Source organism: Xenopus laevis, chromosome 6L (assembly GCF_017654675.1).
Source record: "Xenopus laevis strain J_2021 chromosome 6L, Xenopus_laevis_v10.1, whole genome shotgun sequence".
Taxonomy (NCBI): Eukaryota; Metazoa; Chordata; class Amphibia; order Anura; family Pipidae; genus Xenopus; species Xenopus laevis.
In genome coordinates, this window is record NC_054381.1 from 148,281,939 (window position 1) to 148,300,252 (window position 18,314).

An 18,314-nucleotide genomic window follows, 5' to 3' on the forward strand; every position below is an offset into this window, starting at 1 on the left:
TCCATTTACTTTTAAAGGAGAACTAAACCTTAAAAATGAATATGGATAAAGATTCCAAATTGTATATACTGAACTTATTGCACCAGCCTAAAGTTTCCGCTTGTCAATAGCAGCAATGATCCAGGACTTCACACTTGTCACAGGGGGTCACCATCTTGGAAAGTGTCTGTGACACTCACATGCTCAGTGGGCTCTGATTGGCTGTTGAGAAGCTAAGCTTAGGGCTCGTCACTAATTATCCAGCAGAAAATGAGCTTCCCCTGTAATATAAGCTGATGCTACAGGTTTGCTGATTATTAAATTCTGATGCTAATTGCACTGGTTTCTGTGCTGCCATGTAGTAATTATCTGTATTAATTACTAATCAGCCTTATATTGTGACATTTCTATTCTATGTGTACTGTATATTGTGAGTGGCTCCCTAAGCTCAGTAAGTGACAGCAGCACAGAGCATGTGCAGTGAATCGGCAGAAAAGAAGATGCGGAGCTACTGGGGCATCTTTGGAGACACAGATCTTTACTGCTAAAGGGCTGTGCTTGCCTTGGGCTGGTACAGAAACACAAAATATAATGTACAACATTTCTAGCTACTTCTTTAGTTAAGCTTTAGTTTTCCTTCAATAAAAACTTTTTTATTTCCCAGTAATAATGAAGATTAATTAAAGCAAGGAATGGAGGGAACCATGCTTATTACCACAAATCAACTCCTGAAGTGACTGTAAACACTCGCTAAAAATATTGAAATTGCTTTTTAAAACAGTCGGAGTATGTGGGGAATATGTGACATTCTGCTCTCTGCCAGCAATGTGACTTTATCTGTTCCACCATATGGGAACTCAGTAGTAAACGGAGCCCATTTTCTATGGGAATTGTAGCCGAGGGAGTCCACTGATGCGCCAGCACAACTAGAACACTGCATGTCCAACTCTATCTGTGTTCAGCGCCTCAGTCCTCTCCCACGTTCCCATTCAATGAAGTGCACAAAAAAAAATCACTGCTACTGTAACTGTGTAATGATGACATGATAGATAATGTAACATTTTAAATTGCTGTTTATTCATTTCCTTAAAAGCTAGGGTTGCCATCTGGCCGGTATTTTACTAGCCTGGCCGGTAAAAATGATGGTTGATCCCAATGTTATTAATAGGGAAAAAAGATAAATATATAGGAAGGCTAAGAGCAAAGAAACCATACCTCCCAACTGTCCCTTTTTCAGAGGGACAGTCCCTCTTTTGACAGCTCAACCCGCAGTCCCTCATTTGTACTGGAAAGTCCCTATTTTCTCTGCACTGAACAGCCAGAAAAAGAAACGAAGTTTCTCACTTAATTTTAGCAGAGAGCCCAGAACAGCTAACAGGTGCAAATAAGATACTTTGTAGCAATTTTGAGACACTTAAAAACAGTTTAGATAAGGAGAAATATTTTCAAACTTTCATAACCTGCCAAATTTTGTAAAATGAACATTGTAATTAGGGGGCGTGGCCACAGAATGGGGCGTGGCCAAAATTATGCTGTGATACGTGCGAAAAAAAATGTTGTCCCTCATTTTACTTCCAAAATGTTGGGAGGTATGAGAAACATGCTTTGTAATTCAGGAAGTAAATACTACTACTAGCAGTATGTGCCTTTGGATGTTCCATGAAGAACAACTGCCATTTGAAGTGATAAAGTCTATCCCTCTGGCTTGTGTGAGGCACTGCACTCACACACAAACCAAGGGTACACATACAAGCTAGGTTGCATCAGCCAATGAATGGACAGAACTGTGTCTTCTACTCCCACACTTCTTCCTGTTACAGTTAGAGCTGAACTGATTCCTGTCAGGTGATCAGTGATCAGAGAGTGACACACAGAACTTCACAAAATGGTGTCTCAGCTGTTCAGTGTAAAAATAAAAACTGGGTAAATAGACAGACTGTGCAAAATAAATAATGTTTCTAATATAGTTAGTTAGCCAAAAATGTAATGTATAAAGACTGGAGTGACTGGATGTTGAACATAATAGTCAGAACATTACTTCCTGCTTTTCAGCTCTCTAACTCTGAGTTAGTCAGTGACTATAATGGGAGCAACATGGGACATAACTGTTCTGTGAATTTGCAATTGATCCTCAGCATTCAGCTCAGATTCAAAAGCAACAGATATGACCCATGTGCCCCCCCAAGTCACTGATTGGTTACTGCCTGGTAACCACGGTAACCAGTCAGTTTATGCCAAGAGAGCTGCAAAGCAGGAAGTAGTATTCTGCCTATTATGTTAGACATCCAGTCACGCCAGCCTTTATACATTACATTTTTGGCTAACTAACTATATTAGAAACATTGTTTATTTTGCACAGCCTATCTATTTACCCAGTTTTTATTTTTATACTGAACAATTCCTTTAAAGGGATATGTACCTGCCAATTTGATAAGATTCTTAAAAAAAAAAAAAGATGCGTCATGAACTGTGTGGCAGGCTCATCGGTAGCTCAAAAGATGTTATTGTTGTCCCAGTGTACCAAGTAATTCTGCACTATAAACAGTAGCGTAAATATAGAGGAAGCAGACCCCACAGACGCAGGGGATCCTCCTTCCCCAGCCACTCTCTCTTACCGGTGAGGAAGGAGGAAGCAATTTGGGCTGGAGTGGGCAGAATAGGGTTGCCACCTTTTTGGACTGTGTAAACCAGGAGAGGGGGAAGGGCCGGGATGCGGCGGGGGCATGATACGTCGGAGGTGGGACAGTGACATCAGGGGCGTGGCTATGATGCGGCTGCCGGGCGATTGGCCGGTCGCCACATTGATCAAAGGATATCCTGCCTGGTTTTCAGAATTTGGAAAACCGGGCAGGCAGGTTTGACCCGGGAAGCCCTTCCAAAATCCGGGCTGTCCGTGTCAATACTGGGCAGGTGGCAACCCTAGAGGGGAGTTGGGGTGGGACATGGGTGCGGTGGAGGCGGGATATTGGTGGGGCGGGATGGGTAGTGGGCGGGAGGATGGGGATCGGAGTGCGCCGGACCCCTCTGAAGATTTTTTTGCAGGGGGGCCAGGAGCACTCTAGTTTTGCCACTGACTACAAATGCACGTGACTAGGAATGAACCGCACACAGTGTAACTAGCACACACCTTGCGTGTTTATACCGCCGATTTTAATAAAACACTAAATTGTACGTTTTAATATGTGTGTAGCTACGGCTAAACCTGGACAAGCGTTGCTTGCTTCCCCCTCATCTGCAGCTTAGGGATGTTGATTTCTATGATGAAGTTTTATTCGGGCAGTTTATGCTGAGATGGAGCGGCTTTACAGCCCTACAAAGTTAAATATGGAGTGCTAAAAATAAATAAGTACGAGCATTTCAGTCTGGGAACTGAGCTCTGTGGAGTTTATCCTTAAATGGAACATTTTTGGTCTTTCACAATCATTGTCATCTTGTTACAGGAGAAAATGATAAATCCTTGTCAAAAAGGAACGCAAATGGGCAACACAGCGTCGCCAAACATGTCACGTAATTATACTATTAGTGCCAATATATCGCACATATAGGACTGTGATGCTGCAGAACTACAACACCCAGCGTACATTGATCCTTGATTCTAAGCTGGGAGTGGTAGTCTACACAGATACTCTATCCAGATACCCAAGACTAAGAAACAGTGCATTATATATTCATATTATTATGTGCTAGTGCTGTGATCAGCTCTTATCTGAGCTTAAACTTGTATATATGATATGATTTAAATCGTATGGGGGTGAAATCATGTCAGAGTTCAATATCCTCTTTTAAATTACACAACTGCAACATTTATAATTACATAAAACTCCACAATATTGTGATTGGTACATTCAGTCTATTCCAAGCTTTGTTCACCAATACATATAGGGGAAGATTATAAGGTGCAGATTGTTGGTTTCTTACATATAAACAGATCACAATCTAGTCCAGGGGAGGTTGCCTTGTGCTTCATATGGGGTTAATTCTGTAATAGAATTGTAATAGAATCCCCCCGTGATAATGAACCCTACTCTATTGTCTGCTCTGTTGATGTTTCATTAGAGTGCAATATCGGGAGCCTAAATTGTACAGCAAGTACAGCAATCTCATTACGGTACATAATGACTTTTTCATGACTGAAAAAGAGGTGGTAAAGGCAACTCACACTGCAGTAATAATGACATATACATCTCAGCCTGCCACCCATGGGTTGCGTGGGTTATGGGTTGACTTCTGGACCACTATCCTATCCACTATCTGTAGCTAAGGGTTGGCTGCTTATTTTGGAGAAACTGGGGCAATTTGAGAGTTTTAAGGACATATTCTACAACTTTTAATATAAAGTGATGGGCTGGCTCTGCTCTGTTGTTCACCTTTCATCTGGAATATTACTGGTCTAACAGGCGTGACTGACTCCGTGTTTGGAATGACAGCAGTATGGAAACGGATGAGGTATTTGTTACTGGGGAAGGGGAATTGAAACTATCCCTTTAAGGGTTCATTCACACCGGCAGTTTTTCAGTTCAATATTTTTCTAATTTTAAATGCTGCCCTCCATCTAGTGCTGCCATGTTGCCTCTCTGTCTCATCTAGAAGCCTCTATTTACTAACATTCATGCAAAACTACTCCAGTGCATTAACTCATAGCAGCCATTAAAGGAAAAGGGAAAGGCTAAAACGAAGTAAGGTTTATCAGAAAGGTCTATATAAATACACCAGTAAAACCTCAAAGTAATGTTGCTGTTAGTCCTCTGTCAAAAGAAACACCACATTTCTTTCCTTCTATTGTGTACTCATGGGCTTCTGTATCAGACTTCCTGTTTTTTTTAGCTTAAAGTTCAGGGCTAGGGCTTGAGCATGCTCAGTTTGCTCCTCTTCCCCTCCCTCCTCCCCTCCCCGCTGTAATCTGAGCTCAGAGCTATGACTGAGCAGGGAAATGCAGGCAGGAAGTGGTATCACACTAAGCTAATATGGCAGCTGCTATCCTAAACAAACAGAGAAGAGTTTCTAGAACTGTTACTTGTGTATGGTAAAGCATTCTACAGAATAAATAGTGTTATAGCTTGCACTATTGTGGCTAATCTATTGACAATAAACTGCTTCGGTACCTTTCCTTCTCCTTTAACTCTGATACATCTGAGGTTCTGTGGGTCTGTTCTGGTGCAACTTTGTTTCAGTGTTAAGCTGGCCATAGACATGCAGATTCTAGCCTAATTGTGTACGAACAATCGTACGGCACAATCTTCCGACCTGCAACTAACAATTCAGATTAAATACAGTAGTAAAAGAACGAATCAGATGATGTTCTGGCTATGACAGTAATCAAACAACAGTTTTGTCTGACAAACTAGTGACAGTCACCCATTGATATCGCAATACATGCAGAGATATTAGCGTTGGCCAACAGTCTACTATCTTCTAACCTGTCCGATCAGCATGGTACGAAAAATGTTGGGGCAATCCACTTAAAGTCTAAAAAATGTACGAAACTAATTTTCATGACCCTTTATCTTTGCGCCTATGGTCAGCTTTAGGTTAGGGTCAGTGAACAGTCAACAAACATGGCTGACAAATGCCTTTATTTGTTGTTTTTTTTTAGTCTACCGGGGGGTAACGTAGATGGGTCAGATTAAAAGCACAAAACTAGTAAACTCTAGTCGCACTGAGATACCTTCTCTCTGGTTCATTTCTGCTTGACATTCCACTAATATAGGCTGGCAACGGCGCTTGCGTTAACAGGCCCTAAATATTTAAACAAATCAATAGAAAGGGAAGAAGTTGAGGAAATGTATTCTCTGGAAAGTACAAGAGTCTGACAGATGCCATTGTGCTCGGGTGAATTATTCAGTGTCATTCAATGGCACCGTCATGTTTAGCTGAGAGTGTGAGTGTTCACAGATGTACAGTATGTGCACAAATATCATCAGGCTGAGAAGTGTTGCAGTGTATCACAATGATGTACATGCAGGTAGATACCAGGCACAGTATTAGCAGTATCCATTTTTAGACCTTATTGCCTGGAATACCATATAAAAGGACAACAACTCCATATCCAGGGGTCAAATCATTTCAATAAATGACAGTTTTATCCAAAGAGGTCAATGGAGCAGCATGAGGTCCATCATATTCTCTTGGAGGGTCACATTCAGCCCATAGGCATCAAGTTGTGCAGCCATTAGCAATCAGCAAGGACTAGGCTACCTACTCTACACCAAGTGGAAGCGCAAGTGTTTGACAAAAATATACTAAACCTTCACATGATTCAGGACACCCCTTCTATTCCTTCCCATTTCAGTTGCTGCACCCCTGCTGTTAGACTAAAATGGCACATTTCTAACTACTGTTTTCTTTAAAGGGCATGTAAAGTCTAAAATAAAATAAGGCTAAAAATGCTGTATTTTGTATACTAAATATAAACAAGAACTTACTGCACCACAAGCCTAATCAAACAAATAATTTATGCTTTCAAAGTTGGCTACAGGGGGTTACCATCTTGTAACTTTGTTATACATCTTTGCAAGACTAAGACTGTGCACATGCTCAGTGTGGTCTGGGCTGCTTAGGGATCGTCATAAACAAAGCTGCTTGAGTTCTGCATGGCTGGGAAGTAAGGCGGGGGCTCCCCCTGCTGTTCATAAGTATGATTGTTTCCCTGCAGAGCAGTTAGGGACCGTATCACAATTCCTATCCACAGCAGTAAATGAAGGGAGAATTTCACTGCATACAGTCAGGTTTCTTATAAAAACGGGACACATTTTTTAATTAACGTATATTGGAGATAGGTTTCTTTTTCATTACAGAAAGTAAAAATGTAAAATTTTTATTTTTTTGCCTTTACATGCCCTTTAAGTTCAGCTGGGAGGGGAAGAGGGAGCATTAAAAAACACACATCTGTGTCAAGTGAGAACAGACGTGAAAAATCTGTTAGAATAGTTGACTGCGATGATAATTGACATGAGAACTTCGCAGCCGGCTTCATATAGAACTTCTCCCGAGCAAATTGGTTTCCATGACAGTAGTTTGTTCTCTCTAAATATGATCTGCTCGTCGGCATTAGGGATTCTTTCTGAAACTTACATACTTTAGTGGGCAGGAATATTAACTCTTCAGGGAGCAGAGCCATAGCCAGTGCTTTGTAGCCTAACCCTCCCCTCCCCCATGGATCTTTGGAGGTTTGAAAGATCCAGCGTCTACTCTGTCTCCATGGGATCCAATTATAGCCCTGTTCATAGTAAATGTAAGACTCAACCTTTTTTTTCAGCTTACACACAAAGAAATAATAGGAATTACAATATGTCCTTTAAAATACATTCCCTATAGCCTTTCATTAACTGGGAAATGTGAAAGCAATGGTTCTCATTCCTCTCATGGCAAAACAAAGGAAACATATTAAAACGTGGATGCTTTTAAATTCTCACATGCATTCCGACTGATACCCTGTACAACGATATCTTGAGTATACATAAATAGCATAATATGGCATTTATTATTTACATACTGAGAATTCTGTGTATTCAGATTCCCCCAGGAGCCCTCTTGACTTGGATGGATTCTGCTCTCAAGCTAGCTTTGGTCACTAGTATCCTGGCCTTTAGGGCAGAGCCACCTGCTTGGCTGTAGGACCAGTTCTTTGTTTTTCTGTTCTGTTGAGCAATATCTCTATGCTCTCCCACCGGTAACTCCCTTTTTACAAGTCTCTGATATGGCATTTATTATTTACATACCGAGAATTCTGTGTATTCAGATTCCCCCAGGAGCCCTCTTGACTTGGATGGACTCTGCTTTCAAGCTAGCCTTGGTCTCTAGTACCCTAGACTTGAGGCAGAGCCACCTGCTTGGCTGTAAGAGCAGTTCTTTGTTTTTCTGTGCTGTGGAGCAATATCTCTATGCTCTCCCACCGGTTACTCCCTTTTTACAAGTCTCTGATTCCTTTTTTCAGGGTATTCACTCTTTGTGAGTTCAGAATCCAGGGACCTAGTGACAAATAAACTTCTGTGGTCTCCAGTACCAATTGTCCACAACTCTAACAATGTTCAATTGGGTTACCCAGTGCCCACCAGAAAAACAAAGACCACAGCCTCACTTTCCTACTTTCTTCTCTTACCTTTTTACACTCTTAGGGGCAGATTCATAAGGGGTCGAATTTTGAACTCATGGAAGTTTTTTAAAACTCCCATAAACTCCCATGAACTTGAAATTCAAAATTTGTTTAAAAAAAAAAATTTTTTCAAAACACAGCTAAATAGGATCGACCCGAACTTCGAATCAAATTCAAATCGAAGTCTTTGAGTTTAAAACTTGATTCAAGTTTTTTCTCCGAATAAAACTCGAATGTCAGGAAGGCAGCAAACAACTCAAAATTGATCCCAGGATGTCTCACATTGACTAAAATAGAAATTTGGCAGGTTTCAGGTGGCGAATAGTCGAATTTGAGTTCTTAAAGGGCCAGAGTATGATAAATCTCGAAAATCGAATTCGAATTTTTTTTTTAAAAAAAACTTAAAACAAATTTCAATAATACCCGAGTGGAATTTGACAGTTTTAGCCATAAAATAAACTCGAAAATTCGAAATTCGACCCTTGCTAAATCTGTCCACTAGTATTTTCTCATGATATACTCTCACCCCCTCTTTATTCTTCTCTAGAATGAAAAATGGCAATTATTCATAGATGGCCAAATGGTCAGGTGAGCAGAAGTGCCCACCGGGAATGTTTCTGATGTCCTGACTAGTTAAAGGCTTTCACCTAAAGAGACTACACACAGATATGTCCTACTTGGTGATAAAATGTCTAGTTATCTTTTGTATGAAGAGAAGTTTATATATAATACATAAAAAAGAGGAAGCCTCCCAGAATAAGTATCATGTCCCCCATATACACCATATAAAGTGCTTAATTGAAAATTATTTATATTGTGATTAGTAGCTATATTTTCTGATGCAAAAATGCGGGAGTCCTTTTAGTAATAGAGTTTGTTATGGACAGAGAAAATTCCCAGTAAAATCATCAACAACGGCAACACAGGGCAACAGCAATTGTAAATCATGGCTTAATGGTTTGCTGCTGTTTTCCTCTTGTTGAGTCGATGACGTTTCCGCAATACATTCATTTGTTTCTGGAAGTTCTGGACACGTGCAATCCTTTCCTCAAGAGAAGATGGAGTAGCAGCTTGTGGTCATTCTTCTATGGTGAGGTTTCACTGGAACCTGCAGTAAATAGATAAAAAAAAATTGAGATGATACTTGGTTGGAGAGAGCTATGATAGAGCTATGAAAGGAATTAGAATATTCACTATATAACAATTGGTTTGACCCTGGAAACATCTAACAGGCCTGAAACAGATTAATAGGGAATGACACATAAACACTATATCAGCTATATACACTTTGTTTTTAGCATAATCAAAATAGATTGACCTTGTACTAAAACTATATTCAGCCTTATCTTATAATTAAAGCATTGTTTTGCTTTCACATGCTCCCATTCGGAAACACTACATAAAGTCCCACTGAGCAGAGAAGGGTTAGGAGACACTTTAAACATCAGTAACTCAAAGGGCAACTGTTGCGAAAATAAAAAATTATATAAGCTTCATAAAACTGAATTAAGAATATTTCTCAATATAATAAGTTTATAATTGTATAATACCATTTGTGAAATAATGAAGTTACTTTTCACTAAGCCCCCTTTCAGAAATCTTTCTCTCTACGAGCAGTTTTGTGTCGGAGTCAGCTGTCTATAGTTAAAGTTAGTTCTGATAAGTTAGCTGTAATACATAGTCTAGGCAAAGAAACACACAACAAAGATGTGCATTTGATTCAACCCTCTTAGCAATCTGTCTCTCTATGTTCAGTTTTTTGTCGGAGTTAGTTATCTCAAGTTAGAGTTAGTTCTAATAAGTTAGCTGTTTTAAATAGTCTAGGCAAAGAAACAAACAACAAAGATGTGTATTTGATCTAACCCTTTTAGCAATCTGTCTCTCTACATGCAGTTTTGTGTCTGAGTCGGTTATCTCAAGTTAGAGTTAGTTCTAATAAGTTAGCTGTTTTAAATAGTCTAGGCAAAGAAAAAAACAACAAAGTTGTGTATTTGATCTAACCCATTTAGCAATCTGTCTCTCTACATGCAGTTTTGTGTCTGAGTCGGTTAACTAAAGTTAGAGTTAGTTCTAATAAGTTAGCTGTTTTAAATAGTCTAGGCCAGTGATCCCCAACCAGTAGCTCGCGAGCAACATGTTGCTCTCCAACCCCTTGGCTGTTGCTCCCAGTGGCCTCAAACCAGGAGCTTATTTTTAAATTCCTGGGTTGGAGGCAAGTTTTAGTTGCATAAAAACCAGGTGCACTGCCAAACAGAGCCTCAATATAGGCTGACAATCCACATAGGGGTTACTAAATGGCCAATCACAGCCCTTATTTGGGTCCCCAGGAACATTTTTCATGCTAGTGTTGCTCCCCAACTCCTTTTACTTCTGAATGTTGCTCACAGGTTCTAAAGGTTGGGGATCCCTGGTCTAGGCAAAGAAACAAACAACAAAGATGTGTATTTGATCTAACCCTTTTAGCAATCTGTCTCTCTACATGCAGTTTTGTGTCGGAGTCGGTTAACTCAAGTTAGAGTTAGTTCTAATAAGTTAGCTGTTTTAAATAGTCTAGGCAAAGAAACAAACAACAAAGATGTGTATTTGATCTAACCTTTTTAGCAATCTGTCTCTCTACATGCAGTTTTGTGTCGGAGTCGGTTAACTCAAGTTAGAGTTAGTTCTAATAAGTTAGCTGTTTTAAATAGTCTAGGCAAAGAAACAAACAACAAAGATGTGTATTTGATCTAACCCTTTTAGCAATCTGTCTCTCTACATGCAGTTTTGTGTCTGAGTCGGTTAACTAAAGTTAGAGTTAGTTCTAATAAGTTAGCTGTTTTAAATAGTCTAGGCAAAGAAACAAACAACAAAGATGTGTATTTGATCTAACCCTTTTAGCAATCTGTCTCTCTACATGCAGTTTTGTGTCGGAGTCGGTTAACTCAAGTTAGAGTTAGTTCTAATAAGTTAGCTGTTTTAAATAGTCTAGGCAAAGAAACAAACAACAAAGATGTGTATTTGATCTAACCTTTTTAGCAATCTGTCTCTCTACATGCAGTTTTGTGTCGGAGTCGGTTAACTCAAGTTAGAGTTAGTTCTAATAAGTTAGCTGTTTTAAATAGTCTAGGCAAAGAAACAAACAACAAAGATGTGTATTTGATCTAACCCTTTTAGCAATCTGTCTCTCTACATGCAGTTTTGTGTCAGAGTCAGTTATCTCTAGTAAGAGTTCCCTCTAAAAAGTAGTCTAGGCAAAGGAATACACACCTAAGATGTGTATTTGATCTAACTGATCTGACTCTGACTCCTGCATGAAGAAAGAATAAAGAGAGACAGGTAACCGAGAGGGAGATGTGAAGAGTAACTTGATAATTTCACAAAAGGTACAGAATTTATAATTGATTGTAGTGATGGGCGAATTTGCGCCGTTTCGCTTCCCCGCAAAATTCGACAATTTCGCGCGAAATGGCGAAAAATTTGCGAAACGGTGCCGGCGTCTCGTTTTTTACGCCGGTGCCCGTTTTTGACGCCGGCCCCCGTTTTTTCTATAAAAAATTTTTTGACGCCGGCGCCACGGATTTATTCGCTGGCGGCGAATCGCACAAATTCGCCGCGAATTCACGCCTGGCGAATAAATTCACCAATCACTAATTGATTGTATTTAGAAAGTACCTTATTTCCTTCAGATTAGGTTTATATTAAATTTTCATTCTCATAACAGTTCTTCTTTAAGTTACTGGGGTTCAGGCTGGCCAGACAAAACAGCTGGGGATAACATTTCTTTATCACTAAAACCTTATAAAAACAAATGTAATTTGAGCAAGTGCTCAGAGGAGCATGCTGAGCAATTTTACATTAAGTTGTTTGGGTGGGTTTATGTCTTTTTTAACAATATCAAAACAACCCCCAAAAGAGTTCTTTGCATAGAATTATGGGCCCTTTACATATGTACAACATCATAACACAAATACAACTTAAAAGAACAAAATAATGGGTTCTTCTGTAATTGAAATCAAGGGGGCAATTACCATATAGGCAAACGAGGCCAGAGCCTACAACAGCAGCAATTGCTGTAAATTCTTTCTCAAAACTGTATTTTTATAGCTCCATCGCACTTTATTAACATTTCTTGTGGTTTAGGCGACAATTTAAGACATCTGTGGAGCTAAAAGGGACGAGCGAATATGTTTAGCTGGAATATTTCCCAATAAGCTAGTGAGCACCATCTTCTGAAATGCCTTATGGCAGCACAATCTATCAATACGGCCCTGATTACAAGGATTGCCGTAGCGCTCGTCCAATCACAATAGCACATGAACTATTTCCTTTTAACGTTCCGCTGTTATGAGAGTGAATAAAATATTTTCAGCTATTTTCTAGCTTTTTCAATTGGAAATGCAACGATGACATGTAATAAATGTGACACTCGGGTGAATATGGAAGCACAGCGGCAGCTCTTCGGTTTGTTTGAGACCTGAAGCTTTCCAAGTACATTTTAAATGACTCATTTTACTGCATAAGTCTAAGTCGACCTCAAGGCTACGATTCCTAAATAAACACGAGTAACATTTGTGCAAGTGAGGGCTGAACGCCTTTGTATAAATGAAGTGACCTTTGCTTTTTTCTCTCCCTCAATTACCCTGCTGCCCCCCACTACTTGCCTCTATGGGGCTGCTGATAGGAGCTGCCATATTTCTGGAGGTCAATGCTGGGAAGACTAAGGCGGTTATTTATCAAAGTCCAAATTTTTCTCAAAAACTCAAACCGAATCCGCATGGGTTTTTTCGGCTTATTTAGTAATACACTTTCCCGAAAAAAATTATTGCGGTAAAAAAATCCGTAAAAATTTGAATAATCAGATTTTCCCATTTTTTTATGATTTTTCACCTGATTTTCATGATTTTCACGATTTTTTTTGAGCCCACATCAAAAAATCATTGGGACTTCGCCCATTGACTTATATGCAAACTCGACAGGTCCGAGATGCTGGATTTTCATATTCGGACTTTTCCATCCTCTGGGTTAAATAAATTCTGAAAAATTCGTGAATTTTTAAAAGTCCGACTTTATATAAAAAAAATCATGAATTTTTCGTGATTTTTGCATTCGGAGTTTAGTAAATAACCCCCCAAGACACCATTCCATACAATTGTGCAAGTCAATAGTTATAAACCATAGCAAATTAAGTGAACTTTGGGCCCTGGCTTGTATTTAAGATATAACCCCCCTGCCAGGGATTACAACACAGTGCAGCAAATTTGGACCTTGCCCAGTTTTTATTTGCTACGACCAGCTCTTAAATCAACAACGATGTCGTTTTTTGTACATATAATGGGGCAAATATACTTAAGGTCGAATATCAAGGGTTAATTAACCCTCGATATTCGACTGCCGAATTGAAACTCTTCGACTTCGAATATTGAAGTCGAAGGATTTACCGCAATTCGTTCGTTCAAATGATCGAACAATTAAATCCTTTCAATCGTTCGATTCGAATAATTTTAATCCATCGATCGAACGATTTTTCTTCGACCAAAAAAAGATAGCAAAGCCTATGGGGACCTTCCCCATAGGCTAACATTGACTTCGGTAGGTTTTAGGTTGCGAACTAGGGGGTCGAAGTTTTTTTTTAAAGAGACAGTACTACGACTATCGAATGGTCGAATAGTCAAACTATTTTTAGTTTGAATCGTTCGATTCGAAGTCGTAGTCAAAGTCGTAGTCAAAGGTCAAAGTAGCCCATTCGATGGTCGAAGTAGCCAAAAGTCATTTTTAGTTATACTGACCAATTGTAGACCACCCACTTGTAAGGTCAACCAGTTTTAAAATAATGTGCATTATTGCAAGAATTGTCCTGCACATCTATAGTTTTTGGCTATGCCATACTCACATTTAAAGCCACTCCCAAATCCAGCACAAACCGCTCCCACTTTTGAGTTCACAAACATTCTGCTTTCTGCAATGTAAATTTATACAGTGACTTTCTAAAACAAAGGTGACAGTGCTGCCCCCCCCCAGTATTAAAGAGTTCACTGATTAACAAAAACTACTGTTACCAACTTTTATCGCAAAAAAAAAAATGGACAAGGGGATGAGCCCCTGACATAGGGCTATGACGTATAATGGCAGGGCTGTGACATTGGAGCTGGGTATAGATCGAGTTTTTTTCGGGTTTCACAATGCTGAAATCCAAAAAGACAGTTGTTGACCCGAACAGCCCCAAGAAAAAACAAAAACCAGGATAGCCACCCATTGGTTGTCACTGTGATCCTTCAAGTTATAAAAGTTCTTTGATTTTTCTAGGCACTGTGACCCCAGCAATACATAGCACAGTGGTCCCATCATTAAAGACACAGTGGCCCCAGCAATAAGTTGACCCGCCACTTCCTGACACAATGGTCCCAGCATTTTATGACACAGAGTAGATCCCGCATGTCAACACACAGCAGCCCCATACCTGCCGGGCACTGATAATCATACAGTCCCATCCACATTCTCCTGATCCTCCACTTGTCCTCCCTATGACTGATAAAGCAGTGGGAAATTGAGAATTGAATTTGTCAGGCCACCATATCATTCATATCACTGCATTTCCCCTGGAAAGCATAGACTGTTTGCAGAAATAAATATTCCTAAAATTCATTCCTAAAAATATTCTTGCTATGTCATTTTATAGTTTAAACATGGGGACCTATGTTTTTAGAAACCTGGTGCTCTGAGTTACAGAAACATACCTTAGGTACAAACCCCAGACCCCAAGTATTCTGCAATTGTTTTCCTTATGTGCCAGTGTTTTTTTTTTAACATGTTCTAAATTTGGCGAAAGCAGCGAAACTGGGAGAACATTCAGCTGAAAGGTCCAGTGTCAGACTGGGACACCAGGGGACCACCAAAAAACCTTAGATCAGGGGCCACTCTAAGTACGAATATTCTTCTTCTCCTCACTCAACCTCTATACTCCTCGTCTCTTTTCTTTACATGCTATAATTGATTATTCCATCTATTTAGCCTTTTTTTCTCATAGAAATAGGGAATGACCATGAAATAGGCCAAATGTTAGGCAGTACAAGGGTCCACTGACACCTGGGCCCACCAGAACTTTTCCTGGTATCCCTGTGGGCCAGTCCGACACGGGAAAGGTCCCATTTCCAGTAGAGGCTTTTCCCTACAATTCCCTATTAGACATTCCGGGCTCAGGGGTGCTTCGCCAATGAGGCGAGTTGAGGCTGTCGCCTCAGGCGGCAGCGCCCCACTAGGTACCAGGGGCAGCAAAAATGCTGCTACTGGTACTTTAAGAGCGAATTTCCGGGGGAAACTGCTGCTGCCTCAGGCGGCGGAGGGGCCAGGATCGCCCCTGTCCAGGCTCCCTACATGTGCTTAATGAAAGGCAACAGATAAACTTCCATTTAAGAGAAAGAAAAGCAGCGACGCATTTCGCTCGGCTCTGAGTGACAGGCACTTGATGCATTTGCTGCTTGGGAGGTTTGGTAAATTCTGAATATTGTTCCATCCATCAGTTAAACAGAGTGGCTATGTGCACTCTCGTGTATACAAATACAGCATAATGTTTCTTAGGGACAGCTCAGCACTTTATTGACATCTCCTATTTTTGCAGAGTGTTTTGACACAATATTTGGCAGGAAATGTAGGCAAGAAAAATAAGCTCGGGCGCAATTACACTTCAGATAGACAGACAGGCTTCTCAGTGCTCATACTCCTGAAATGAGCCTCTCAAGTGCTGCTGCTCACAACTTCCATTTGTTTGGGAACATCACTGCATTTGTTTTAGGGATGGATGGGGATGAAGGTTGTCATAAATAACCATCTGTCCAGTCAGGCCTCTGAATCAAACAACCTCACCCATTTCACCCTGCTCCTTTCATGCCCACCCAGGCCCATGACATGAAACCTGCATGCCCCCCCTGCCTGATGGAAGCCATGACTGAGATTAAAATTTAGGGTAATATGTTATTTATTTTATTATTTATAAGTGCCCTTGGCTGGAATTGAACCAAGGATCCCAGTCCTGCAAGGCAGAAGAGCTACCCACTGAGAGACACATAAATAATGTTAATATCCCTTTAATTATGACATAATACAGCAGACATTTACAAGTTACGACCAATATCTGCAATATCAGCTTTGTTTGTTTTTACGCAAAATACAGTAATTTCCCCCATAATTCCAGTATAACTGCAGCTCCACAAGGAGTCGTGTGGCACATCAAATTGAAATACATTGTAAGTGTGAGTGGGAGCAAATCAGATGCAGGGTGCAGCTATCATCAATCTATCTGTCTGTCTGTCTTGGAGTATCTATACATCTGTCTGTCTATCTGTATCTATCTATCCATCCATCCATCTATCCATCATCTATCTATTTATCTATCTATCCATCTGTCTGTCTGTCTGTCTGTCTGTCTGTCTGTCTGTCTATCTATCTATCTATCTATCTATCTATTATCTGTCTGTCTATCTATCATCTTTTAATCTGTGTCTGTCTTGGAGTTGCTATCTATATATCTGTCTGTCTGTCTATCTATCTATCATCTATTAATCTGTCTGTCTGTCTTGGAGTATCTATCTATCTATCTATCTATCTATCTATCTATCTATCTATCTATCTATCTATCTATCTATCTATCATCTATCAATCTGTCTGTCTTGGAGTATCTATCTATCTAGAGCTATCTGTCTATCTATCTATTGGCCTGTCCATATCTATCTATCTATCTATCTATCTATCTGTCTGTCTGTCTGTCTGTCTGTCTATCATCTATCTATCTATTAATCTGTCTGTCTTGGAGTATCTGTCTGTCTGTCTGTCTGTCTGTCTATCTATTATCTATCTGTCTGTCTATCTATTATCTATCTGTCTGTCTATCTATCTAACTATCTGTCTGTCTGTCTGTCTGTCTACCCATACACAATACATATAGGCAATTCTATTACTAATGCCCGTGTGCCTTTAAGATTCAAACCAATGATCTACATTAGGATTATTCATTCAGATTCCCCTTAAATGTTATTTTTCAACAGTGTCCAAAACCCCAATTTTAAATATACAAATGACACAGGAAATCAGAAATATTTTTGACACCAGGCATCATTACTTTTTTTTCCCCCAGAAACAAGGTTTCCATGGTTACTGTTAATCTCTCAATACTGTAACCGCAGTTCAAGGGGTTAAATGACCTTAAAAAAAAAAAAAAGTTATATTACATTTTAGGAGGATGTTATTGTTTCCCCCTTTGCTGGTGACATGAAGCCTATTGGCTCACCCTGAGCTCTTCCAGCCAGTCATTAAATAGCTTTATATGGTTGTGGCTTTGGATTATTTTGGCTGGGTAGAAATGCCACGCTGCCCCCATTGGCACCATCACATAAAACGATTATACTGCGGAGAACAGGAGTCATTTTAATACAGTGACAATAAATCATAGAAGGGAAAAGCAAACGATCCCAGGTTTCCTCTCTCCCATAATAACAAGCTTTTTCCTGCCTCCCACATAATTAGAAGGCGAATCCGAGCGCTGGATCCAGATCAAATTAGAGCTGACAATTAAGACAAAGTATTTTTGCACGTTTTAATTAATTTTTACTCTGCAGAAACCAAGTGGCTGTGATGTAACATCTCCAACATCGTCTGGCAATTAACCAGATTCTAAACATATGAATCCCCTCCCCCCACCGTAGAAAACGCAAGTGCGGAAAGAGCAGAACTGGGAAATGTGCGTCTCATAAAATGACTGTAAATTTACAACCTGAAAAGATGGGGAAAAAAAATCCGCCTCTGAAGCCGCACATTCCAAATGTCTCTTATAAACTATCATTTATATTTATATATATATGTGTAATAATTAGCTGGGATCTTGGAAGGGAGGGCGGCATGGGGGGGTGTTTGTGTTTTCTATATGTTACAATAGTGATTGTCATAAACATTATACAAACAAATATCCAGTGGGAGAATGAGTCCGACTCCCAAGCAAAGGGAACTGTTAAGTGACATATACAGGCAGCTGTTACCTCCAATGTTTATGGGAATCAAAATGTTTTATCCAGAATATCCAGAAAGCTCGGGACCTGGGGTTTCTGGATAAGGGAACTTTCCATAATTTAGATCTTCATACCTTAAGTCTACTAGAAAATAATTTAAACATTAGATAAAGCCAATAGGCTGGTTTTGCTTTTAATAAGGATTAATTATATCTTAGTTTTGATCAAGTATAGGGTTTCCACATGTCCGGATTTCCCCCTGACAGCCC

General features: G+C 39.8%; 1 protein-coding gene across 2 annotated transcripts in view; it reads right to left on the minus strand.

The window, feature by feature from the left end:
- Positions 1 to 8,772: 8,772 nt before the first annotated feature.
- The window catches only part of samd12.L (sterile alpha motif domain containing 12 L homeolog), a 346,283-nt gene continuing 336,741 nt past the window's right edge, over positions 8,773 to 18,314 (minus strand). For both annotated transcript variants that reach the window (XM_041566617.1, XM_018268224.2), the window contains exon 6: positions 8,773 to 9,179. In XM_041566617.1, the coding sequence (XP_041422551.1) occupies positions 9,157 to 9,179 (23 nt within the window). In that variant the 3' untranslated portion in view covers positions 8,773 to 9,156. The remainder of the gene's footprint in view (positions 9,180 to 18,314) is intronic.